This window comes from Tachysurus vachellii, chromosome 7, assembly GCF_030014155.1.
Source record: "Tachysurus vachellii isolate PV-2020 chromosome 7, HZAU_Pvac_v1, whole genome shotgun sequence".
Classification (NCBI taxonomy): domain Eukaryota; kingdom Metazoa; phylum Chordata; class Actinopteri; order Siluriformes; family Bagridae; genus Tachysurus; species Tachysurus vachellii.
In genome coordinates this window covers 27654930-27667025 of record NC_083466.1, presented here as the reverse complement: position 1 = coordinate 27667025, position 12096 = coordinate 27654930, and the positions used below count along the sequence as shown (strand labels likewise).

Here is a 12096-nt window from a genome sequence, read left to right as displayed (position 1 = left end):
GACTCATTCCCAGTTGTTCTGATAAACTCCTTATCTTCTTTAGATATTGAGTTTAACACTTCTTCTTATGTGAACCACTTTAGTACAGCACTTATAACCTGCATGTACGTGAGCCACACTGTATACCACACACATGTTAATCCTGGATATTTAAATATCCTTGAGAATTAAAGTTCATCATGAATATTTATATATTACATGTTCTACACTATATGTGTGCATTTATGTAAAATAAGTACAGATTCTGTGATATCCAGCATTTTATAATGCACCACAATCCTTAATGCCTAATGCATTAATATTTATTTGACTAACAAACATTCTGTCCTTTAAGAAGGAAAATGACTTAAATTAGAGGGAAAACAAATAAAATAAAAAAATTACACATGCCCAGGAAAAAAAAAAAGGAAAATTTTAGGCAAAAAAGAGCAGGAATGAAAAGGAATTTTAGGAATGAAAAGTTTTTTATTTTATTATTATTTTATTTTTATTTATTTATTTATTCATTCATTTATTTATTTATTTATTTATTTATTTTCAGAATTCAAATAGTAGCGCATTTCTACCAGCATCTGAAATATAATGATGTGTTTTGTAAAGGAAAACCGAACAAGCCTCGAATGCTAAAACACACACACACACTCTGACACCTCTGTGTGACTCCTCCCCTCAGTGGCCGTTGGTTCTCCAGCAGATGACGGACAGCTGCTGCCCAAGCCCCTGGTTGTACAAATGCCCGCCTCACCGTGCAGCACGGGTACGTCCTGCTTCCAAACAAAGCACAAAAGTCTTGATTGTGCATTGTGTAGTTTAAAAAAAAAATCACAGTCCGTCTCTCATACTTTCTCTCTCCCACACAATAAATTCCGCACTCTGGATAAATTTATTCCGACTGCAGGCTTTTGATATATAAACTGACACAAATGTATTCCATTCTTATGTGCAAAATGTCGTGCACATGCACTTACTGAACAAACAGTGAGTGAAATACATCTTTCATGACTGTGCACTGTATCTCACACACACAGACACACACACACACACACACCTCCACACACACACTTTACCTTTTCTGTTATCTCTCTTTTCTTTTTCTCTTCATTTCTGTTCTCTTCTTCTCATCTCTCACTCTTTACTTGTTCATGACTCACTCCTCTATTCCTCTCTGTCTGTAGAGGAGTTATGTATGGGGCTGGTTCGTGCCATAGAGGCCGGTGATGTTGAGGCTGCGTGTGTGTGTGTGGAGTCTCTGGCTCGTCAGCACACACCGCTGTGCATTCAGCCGAATCACAAACACTACACCAACAAGGAGATCAGGTACAAAACCTTCTTCTAGCTGATGTTTCTCTTCTATTATGTTGAACCTATTTATTCCTTAGTTGATCATTTTGTTTCTCAGAATATGATGCAGTGCCTTGTTCTTTGTCCTCCAGTTTGTCAGTGGTGTTGGAGGACGCTTCCTCTTCCTGTTGTGTCACCGTTAAAGTCTTCCCCCACTCCACGGTGGCTGCTCTTAAACAGCAGGTGAGCATGGGCGAGAATAAGAACGTGTGTCCTGACGAATTTAGTCTATCACGTCATCAGACAGATTCTAGTGACTTTTATGAGCATGCTTTTGCTAATGTGTCTGAGTTAAACACTTGGCCAGAGGACAAAGACAAATCATATAAGAAACTTACACAGATGTAATATTTACTAAAATCTAAATAACAATTATATTGTCACCCCTTTTTACTGTCTGATGGGTAACCTGAACCCCCCACCACCCCCTCCCATGCTGTAGGTCTTTGTTCAGTACGGTTTCCATCCACACGTTCAGCGCTGGGTCATCAGTCAGTGTTTGTGCACAGACTCTCGCTCTCTGGCTTCCTACGGTGTGCAGCAGGACGGAGACACCGCCTTCCTGTACCTGGTGTCCAGACATAGGCGACAGGATCAGGAGAACTTCTCACTCGCTCCCACTTCCACACAGTCTGTCGGCAACGGACCGGACGCAGCACTGAGAGCCTACAGCACACTGCCCACCAGACTGCACCCGCACCACAACACCAACAACGGTGTGTGTGTGTGTGTGTGTGTGTGTGTGTGTGTGTGTGTGTGTCTGTGTGTGTGTCTGTCTGTGTGTCTGTCTGTGTATGTGTGTATGTATGTATGTATGTATGTATGTGTGTGTTTGTATGTATGTGTGTGCTTGTGTGTGTGTTTGTGTGTCTTTATATGTCTGATTCTTCTGCACATTTCAAGCTTAACATTCTCTTGTCCGAATTGGTTAAAATTGTTGCTTTTTTTAAAAAACTAAATGCTTAAATGAATGTTCTAAGATTAGAACAAGACAATTTGAAGTTAGAAATATCTAAAAAAAAAAAATATATATATATATACACATTATATTCCAATTCTTTCTTACTGAAATTTGTCTAGATTAACCTCCTGACCTTTGACCTTTCAGGCAGTAGTAGGGCTGGGGCAGAGAGGTTGGGCGTGGGGGAAATCCGTGACCTGATTAATCTGCAGATGCCACAGCTGAATGATGCTCTCTTGCCCAGCAGAACTAACACACAGGTACAGACAAACACACACAAATATATATGAAAAATTGAAAGTGACGTGACATACGGCTAAGTATCGTGACCCGTACTCAGTATTCGTTCTCTGCATTTAACCCATCCAAAGTGCACACACACACAGCAGTGAACACACACACACCGTGAACACACACCCGGAGAAGTGGGCAGCCATTTATGCTGCGGCGCCCGGGGAGCAGTTGGGGGGGTTCGGTGCCTTGCTCAAGGGCAACTCAGTCGTGGTATTGCCGGCCCGAGAGTCGAACCCACAACCTTAGGGTTAGGAGTCAAACTCTCTAACCATTAGGCCACGACTTCCCCCAAATATATATATATATTATATATATATTGGCAGTATACTTCTGCTGAATAACACTATTATCTCTAAAATTCACAGATGGTTTTTCATTTTCTTGAAATCTACCTTACTGGTTTTCTGCCCACACGAGTAATCTGATTATTTTCAGAAGCAGAGAGACACAGCATCGAGTGCAGGAGAGCATTTATTTATCCAAACAGACAGAACGCAAGGCAAAGACAGGTCTAAAACAGATTACCAGGGGTTAGGAAAGGAAAAGGTCAAAAAACAAGACAAAATCAATCACTGATCTAAACCAACACAAACTGCTGGCTTGGCAAACAAAGAACAGAAGGCTCGGACACCAGAGAACGAATGCGTAAACTTCTCTCTAAATACAAGCACATGGAGGATTAAATACATACAAACATAAATCAGAAATAGCTTAATCATTACACACGAGAGAAATAAGCCATGACATGGTAACGTAAACATGAGAAAGCAAGGAACAAAGAGGTCATGAGTTTAATAATAATAATAATAATAATAATTACATGCATGTCAATGTTCTCCTATCAAGATCCTGAATCCACAATGTGCTGTGTGTGTAACATTTAGCAGTGTGATATAAAGTTCTTTATGTAATAGCGTTAATTGTCATAGGATTAAACCCTTAATACGTGTGTTTGTGTGGGTGTGTTTATAGCCGGGTTGGGCGTGTCCGTCCTGTACCTACATTAACAAGCCGACGCGTCCCGGCTGTGAGATGTGCAGCACGGACAGACCCGAGAGTTACACGGTGCCTGGAGGCTACACACCCGACACACTGGAACTGCGACGCATCCAACAGGAGAAAGAAGCCATCAGACAGTACCAGCAGGTCAGACATCTCTCTCTCTCTCTCTCTCTCTCTCTCTCTCTCTCTCACTCACACACACACACTCACACACACACTTGTTAAACTTATGCTTCCAGAAGCTGTAACTATAAAATATTATATCCGTTTCAATAGATGAGATTGGCATTCGATTTACAGGAATTTAAACTACAGTCTCACAAAATACACACAAAGCACAACCAGACATTATAAATCACATCATCACACAAACAGTAGTACAGGGAGACTGCAGGGTGATGAAACAGCGATTTGGCACCGAGATTTTTGCCCAGTTTAAAAGAAGGAGATTTGCAGGTTTAACCTTTTTTGTATGGACCAGAATGGAAGCGTTTGACGTCTGAAAGTTTGAAGTTTATCCTTTACTTTTGTGTCGCCTCTTTAGTTTTATGCCTTTATAAGGCACTTGTACAGTTTCATAAAATAGAACAGCAGACATATAATTCTTTATAAATCCTTCATTATGATCGAAACGACTTCTTAAAGTAACTTTAAGCCACGCCTCCTTCAGTGGCCACACCCCTCCACTGTCCAGTGCTGTGTGGTGAGACACCAAAATCTGTAATAAAGAAGAAAGGCGGAGCTAAGGTTTATTACATGATGCTAAACTGGTAGTTCTAAGGCTTTATTTTTTTTTTTTACTTTACTCCAAAGTTAACCTTGAAGCTTGTTGTTATTTCTTTAGAAGCTTCTTGGCTAAACTGGAGTGCTTGGAGAAAATGAAGGCAAAGTTCCTTTAGTTCAGAGACGTTTCTGCAGGCGGTAGCATATCTAATGCGGTTATGGGAAGGCAGGATCTCAGGATATGATTGGCTCTCCGGTCTCACGCTCTTCTCTTCTGTCTGGTTTTCTTTTTAAAGGAGAAAGGGAGGAGGGAGGAGCTGAGGGCCAGCAACTCACTACAGTACAACCTCGACCAGGACTACTAACACACACACACACACACATACACACATACAATATCTTACACATCACACATTTTAACACTTGAAAGAAACTTGAATGTCTACTGAGACTTTTCTTAGATACACACAGGAACAAAAACTTTGCAATAACAGGAAGTGCACATCTGCACAGGACAGCTGGGGAAAAAAAAACATGCCAAAGAACTCTTTATGCATGCCAATCTCATCTATCGTATTTCAGCTGAAATGCTAACTAAAGAAAACAAGGAGCGAATTTGTACTTAATGCTACAGATCACTCATCGGTTTTAATCACATAATATATAATCAGCGGTTTTTGGTGACCCTTTCTTTTAAAGCACTTCTAATTCTCAAAGCACTTTTGTTTTGATAGTATGTATGTATTTTAAAGGGTTTCCCTGACATAAACTCCTCTCAGACACCAGATTTCTGGGCTGTTAGCATGATAAACTGAACTAGAGGGACTTTCATCCACTGAATGAACGTAATCATGCTTGGACATACTTTATCTTTAGCTACTGTTAACTTCCTTGATGATAACATGACAAATGTTCTATTGTGGGCTAACATACAATTCGAAAGGTATTTTGTGGGTTTTTACAAGTTTATGAATATTTGCATGTATCGCATCGCTCCTGGCGCTAAGCACGGGTGTGAGCATGAAGACTGTCTCAGGATACAAAGTGCTGACACTGGAAACTCCTTCCGTAAATGTTCTCAATGCTTCACTTCATTAGAATGACTGCACCTTATATTAAAATCCATTTATTCGTAGACTTGAATGTCAACTGGGAACGTTGTTCTTATAGAAACACTAACGCTGATACAACACGCACACTGATGTAATGATTATTTAACAGAATCAGTTTTAAAAGCCAAGTAGCAGCAATAACATACAATCACTCATAAACGACTTTAAGTCAAATATTAAACGAGAAAAGAATCAAAGTGCCTACACCTTCAACATTGAAGGGCTCAGCTATGTTCTGCTTTACCTTGTGATTGTAAGTGAGCCCAAAAAATACAGCTTGTAAATGTCTCTCTTTCCATTTCCATCCAAGATGGATATTAATACCAAGTAATGATAAAGAAGTCGCATGGATGCTCGTTTAAATCATTCACTTCTATGTAACTGGGGTTTAGCTTGTTCATAGACTTGGACTAATGCTCACTAATGCTCACTAGTGCTGACTAATGGCATCTGCTAAATAATGTGAAGTAAATGTTAATAACACAGCTCTAGTTTATAGTAGTGTCTTGGGCTCGTAGCAATTTATTATTCTAAACAATAGGTTTAGAATGAAACAATCAGGGATGCGACTTTTATCCACATGGAGAATGTACACTGGTGGAAACATGAGCCAGTACAGTAGCATGCAGTACAACTACGGCTAACGCGATACATTCAGTCAAGCTCAGGATGGGTTGAGATGTTAACTGACAGCTATGCAGTCATGAACCTATACAGAGTTCATGAAGTAAAGTGCCTTGTTCCGCATCTGGATAATATCTCACTACGTGTAAGAGATATTAAATACGCAATGTATGCTTACTTTCAGTTTACTGTCTCACTGCATAGTGTTGGTTCTACCAAATCTTTCCTGAAACCTTTCTGCCTTATTTATGTCTGTATGCTGAATAAAGTAACAATGTGATGTAAACAGGAAATGATTTCTTGTTTCTTGATTATTTTCACTGCACGTTTCAGTATACAGGATATATACTAGTATATTTGTGTCTCTGTTTGTTAGTGTGCGTTACTTCTTTGGAATTCTTAGTGTTTTACAAACTCCATGCATGCAACCAAACATATCAGTGTTTAAAATACGTAGCCGTATAACACACAGTTAAAATGTCTACGCTAGTGTAGAGTGTCAAGATATTAGGGGAAAAAAATTAAAATGACATTTCTCTAATGTTCAACACAGACCTGTCGACTTTAGACTGGTTTTGAATACGAGGAAACACAACCCTCTAATTACTGAAACTACGCAGTGCCGACATGCTGTACAAATGTAACAGTTAAACGACAAACATGGAGACGTTTCTCTGCCGTTTTACCTTGCTACTTCGTCAACACTCAGTGTAGTGATCCTGATTCATTGGCGCAACAAAAGACAAGAAAATGAACGTTAAAATATGGCAGACGATTTATTGAAAATGTCCTAATTTGTACGGTTATGCATCTGGAATAACAACATACCCACGGTTGCAGTGCTTATTAGGGGTTATTTGTCCTAAAAGATTTGCCACTGTTCTAGATAGTTTATTCAAGTTCCTAAAATGTTCTTGTATTATTATGCATATTCTCTAACACAAGTTGTTTAATGAATAGAACATTGTAATTGATCATTGTGGTATAAGGGCATTAAATCACTATGGTGTGTGTATGTGGGTGTGTGTAGGCCCAGGAAGCAGAGCGCAGGGAGAACTATGCTCGGCTGGTGGAGGTGGATGGTCAGGAGCTGGTGCCCAACGTAGAGAGCATCGAATGCAGGATTTGTTACTTACAGCTTCAGTCAGGAGAAGGAGTCCTGCTACGCGAGTGTCTTCACTGCTTTTGCAGGTAAGAACACCCAGTATGGAGAGTTAGGGGGTTGGGATTTGGTAGGGTGACTGGATGAATGGTAGTGGTTGGGTGGTGAACAGGTGGTAGATGGTTGAGAAATGTTTGCTGCGTAATGAGTGGATGTCTGTGGGTAATTGGTGGCCAGATGATGGATGAATGGTGATCAAGTTGTGGATGATTCGTTAGTGGATGACTGGAGGAAGGCTATTGGTGGATGACCGGAGGAAAGTCAGTGGATGATTGGAGTATTGTTGGAGGAAGGTCAGTAGGTGTTTGGTGCATGACTTCAGGAAGGTCAATAGGTTATTGGTGGATGATTGGTGGATAACTAGAGAAAGGTCAGTAGGTTATGTTTGTGGATGACTGGAGGAAGGTCAGTGGATGATTGTGAAGTAGGTGGTTTCTCAGGTTGTATGATGGGTTGTTAATTGATGGTTAATGGGTGATTCAATGACTGATTCATATATAGGGAATGATTGGTTAATGACTGATAGATTGTGATGGTCAATGGGTGATTGGTGGATAATTGATTGTTAGGGAATGGTTGGTAGGTGGTTGTTTGGAGGAATGCTTAAGATAAGATAAGATATAAGAGATAAGATAAGCTATACCAAAAAATGTGCAAATATAAAGTAGAAACATGTACAGATATATACAGTACAATGTATTAATACAAACAAATTGCACTAGGTAATATTGCACAGTTTAAAACAAAGTTATTGCACAGTTTAAAATACAACAGTAATAACAGTGTACATTATGGTGTCTGGTTCACTGGGAGCAACTTTGATTATATAATCTAATATCAGCAGGGAGAAAAGACCTTTGGTATCGGTCCTTCAGACACTTGTAACAGTGTCACTGCAGGAGCTGCTCAAAGATGAAGGGGTGAGAGTCATTCTTTATCACTGATGATAGCTTAGCTACCATCCTCCTTTCTCCCACCTCTTGTACAGTGTGCAAGGGAATCCCCAGGACTCAGCGGGCCTTCCTTATCAGTTTGGCCCCAATCTCTTCCTGTCTGCAGTAGAGACGCTGCTGCACTAGCAGGCCACTCCAGAGAAGATAGCTGAGGCCACTACTGAGTCAAAAAAGGTCTTCAGTAGCTCTCCCTGGACTCCAAAACACCTTAGTCTCCTCAGCAGAAAGAGTCTGTCTGCTCAGAATGCATGCATTAAAGTTATTTCCATAATGAATGCTTAATTATCGGGTCAATATTAGTCTTCTGATCACATGATCACATCAGAAATGTGTGTGTGGGTGTGTGTGTGTGTGTGTAGAGAATGTTTGCGTTCAGTAATCCTGCTGTCAGAGGATCCTCAGGTGGCGTGTCCCTACAGAGACGAGGCATATGCATGTGACTGCACACTGCAGGAAAGAGAGATCCGAGCTGTGAGACACTTTCATTCACTCTACAAATCCTTACACTCCCACACAGCTGTTTTCCTCTGACAGTCAACACAAAAATGCACTTTTCTTGATTATGGTTAGAGGTATCATTTAATACAAAGACATGTTCTGTATCTTAGTTCTGCAATAAACAGGATTGGTTTTGTGTATAAATTCTTCACATCACTCTCTTATGTGTGTGTCAGTTGGTTTCGGGTGAGGAGTACGAGCGCTGGCTGCAGCGGGGGCTCTCAATGGCCGAATCGCGCTGTGAGGGCAGTTATCACTGTGCCACCACTGACTGTCCAGGCTGGTGTGTGTATGAGGACACGGTCAACACCTTCCACTGCCCCGTCTGCAACAAGCACAACTGTCTGCTCTGCAAGGTAACACACTTACACACACATTAATAGTCTAATACACTTCTGAAATCAAACACATTACTTTCTTTCTTTCTCTCTGTCAGGCAATTCATGAAGGGATGAATTGTAAACAGTACCAGGATGATCTTGCTGCTCGTGCCATCAATGACATGGCAGCCCGGAGAACGAGGGACCTCCTGAAGGTCACAAACTATCATCATCATTCTAATTCACCAACAAGTCAATCGTTCTAATTCACCCAACTGCTTTGCTGTCAATCATATTTGACATAGTAGCAGATAATTAGCATATCATGATGTTAACCTTTATCAGATAGTAAATAAGTCACCGTCAGCAATGTAGCACCACTGGATAACAATGTAAGAGTCAGATTTCACACATACTGTAAAATACTATGGCCCCTAATATTGTTTATTATTTCCCATTTATCCACCATCACACTGCACCTCTTTTGGCCATCAGAATGAGGTGGAATCATCTCAGTGTGGTTCTGTGCAGATTTTTACTCCACAGTGCTAAATCTCCTCAGGTTTTTGCTTACTTCTTGTCTGTCCATGCAACAGACTCTGGTGAGGTCCGGCGAGGCGATGCACTGTCCTCAGTGTGGAATCATCGTGCAGAAGAAGGAAGGCTGTGATTGGCTGCGCTGCACCGTGTGTCACACCGAGATCTGCTGGGTCACCAGAGGTCCACGCTGGGGCCCCGGGGTACAGAACCAAACACTCACTTGTTTGAAACTCTGTGTGTGTGTGTATGTGTGTGTGTGTGTTTGTGTGTGTGTGTACTTAATGCTGAAAAGCTTCCTTATGGCCAAAGGATGTGGAGACCTGACCAGTTTTTGTTGAACATCGTATTCCTATTTTATTCCGTACTTTGCTCTTAGAATAAGCTACATTTTACTTTTTATCTTTTCCGCTAGATTTTGGAGTATGGCTGTGGGGATTTGAGCAGTACTAGGGGCAGACACTGATGTTGGGTCAGGAGTTCTGAGGAGGTCAGAGTCAGGGCTCTGTGCAGGACACTTGAGTTCTTCCACTCCAACCTGTTAGTATTGTATAGTATTGTAACTCTACAGCATACAGAGACGTTCTAGTCAATTGTGCACTAAAGCCTTTGTAGTAGAACCACATGTGGTGGTGATGGTCAGGTGTCTACATACGTTTGGTCATATAGTGTGCTTTATACTCCATACAATAGAACATTTTAGGTTTAGGTTTTAAAAAACAATAGAAAGACTCCCATTTGTCAGTGTGATAGTCAATTGGATTTTGGATATGAAACTGCGTGTCTTTTGTCACAGGGTCCTGGAGACACGAGTGGAGGCTGCCGATGTAATGTGAATAAACAGAGATGCCACCCAAAATGTCAGAACTGCCACTGAGAGATGAGGGGGTGAAACAGTAAAAAGCCAAGGAAAAAAAGACTGAAAGCTAAAACCAAAGCAGAATATCTTTAACTTAACATAGTCACAATTAAGTTAATAATACTGGAAAAAAATGCACTTTTTTAATGTCTTACTTACTTCCAGCAGTGCTATTACACAGGTGGAAAATATTAACGTACACAAGTGCCTTATTTTAACTGTTCAATTAAAAAGCAAGGTGTTTTTTCAGGGTGCTAAATTTTCACATTGAGTTTTATAGATCCATTTTAACTCTTGTGTATTTAACTGTTATTCTTACCAGATAAAAAAGCCTTACAATATTATTTAATATCAGGATAAGAAACATTCTATTATCTAGATCTATTATCCTTATAGAGATTTAACTGTTAATTAAAGTGTGCATTTTGGCAAAATGACCAACAGTGACAATGATGTTTTCACTGACTGTTCAGTGCCTTAAGTTGAAGGTTTTGTCTAGAATGAAAAGATTCTTGTATGACCTTTATATAATTTATTGTACACCATCACTGAGCTCTAACAATAAACATTTCCACATGAAGAAACTGATCAGGGAATAAAGATGATGATGGTGATGATTAGTTATTGGTTTGTCTTTCATCAAGGTTTTTTTTTCTTTTCTGTTTTACTATTTCTGATGAATAAGGAAGCTTTGCTGTTGACAGCACTGTTGAATTCTGGGTTCTGTTTGGTCAGAAGGTGTTGATTACAACACTGTGTTCTCTGACAGTGTTTTATGCTTATACGTTATAGTTTTAGCTGAAGTCATAAAGCAGGAACCAAATATTAGTGGCATCCAGTGATGTATATATTATGATAAAAAGTATTTTGACACTTAAGTTACACTACGAATGCATGAATTTACATGAATTAAAAAACCCATATGAAAAGAAAGAATAAGAAAGAATTTACTTATATAAATCAGCCAAAACTACCTCCTGTGTTTCATGTAAGTCGAATACATGTTCTATACAAAATCAGACCGATTATGGCCACTTAATCATTACTAAAATGCACACATACAACTTGTAGAAGACTTTTTGTTCATATATGAAATCTATGTTACGACAGAATGTAATTTTATTAGCAGAACATATAGGACAAATCTATGTCTACATATGTACAAATCATATGCTATTAAAATAAAATCATATAGAATTTATTTACATTTATTGCCATTTTTTGTATGTATTTCATAGAGATTTTGTTTAAATATGGGAATTGTGTGTGTTCTATGATCTTTGTTTCCACCTAATTCCCCATATCAGCAATATTATTAGTATATCTTATACTATACTATCTTATAATATACATATATTTATCATACACAATTTAAGTCAATATTACAATATTGCTAAATAAAGTAATTAGATATATGATTCATCACCGAAAAGAAAAAACAGTCACAATCACCAGACTCCAATTTGAAAAAGACCAACTGTTAATACTCATTCATTCATTCATCTTCTACCGCTTATCCGAACTACCTCGGGTCACAGGGAGCCTGTGCCTATCTCAGGCGTCATCGGGCATCAAGGCAGGATACTGTTAATACTGTATTACTTAAATAACATTCTCTTTAACACAAAGAATTGCTATACTTTGATTATGATCACTCATATTTTATTATTTCCCATTTGTTACTAAACTAATCAAATCTCAAATGATCAC

General features: G+C 39.4%; 1 protein-coding gene across 1 annotated transcript in view; it reads left to right on the top strand.

The window, feature by feature from the left end:
- Positions 1-11000, top strand: part of shrprbck1r (sharpin and rbck1 related) — a 12803-nt gene extending 1803 nt beyond the window's left edge. The window contains exons 3-14 of the mRNA XM_060875250.1: positions 674-757; positions 1176-1317; positions 1434-1524; positions 1784-2057; positions 2450-2562; positions 3569-3742; positions 7088-7248; positions 8532-8643; positions 8847-9026; positions 9107-9205; positions 9587-9730; positions 10324-11000. Coding sequence (XP_060731233.1) covers positions 674-757; positions 1176-1317; positions 1434-1524; positions 1784-2057; positions 2450-2562; positions 3569-3742; positions 7088-7248; positions 8532-8643; positions 8847-9026; positions 9107-9205; positions 9587-9730; positions 10324-10404 — 1655 coding nt within the window. The 3' untranslated portion in view covers positions 10405-11000. The remainder of the gene's footprint in view (positions 1-673; positions 758-1175; positions 1318-1433; positions 1525-1783; positions 2058-2449; positions 2563-3568; positions 3743-7087; positions 7249-8531; positions 8644-8846; positions 9027-9106; positions 9206-9586; positions 9731-10323) is intronic.
- Positions 11001-12096: the final 1096 nt, after the last annotated feature.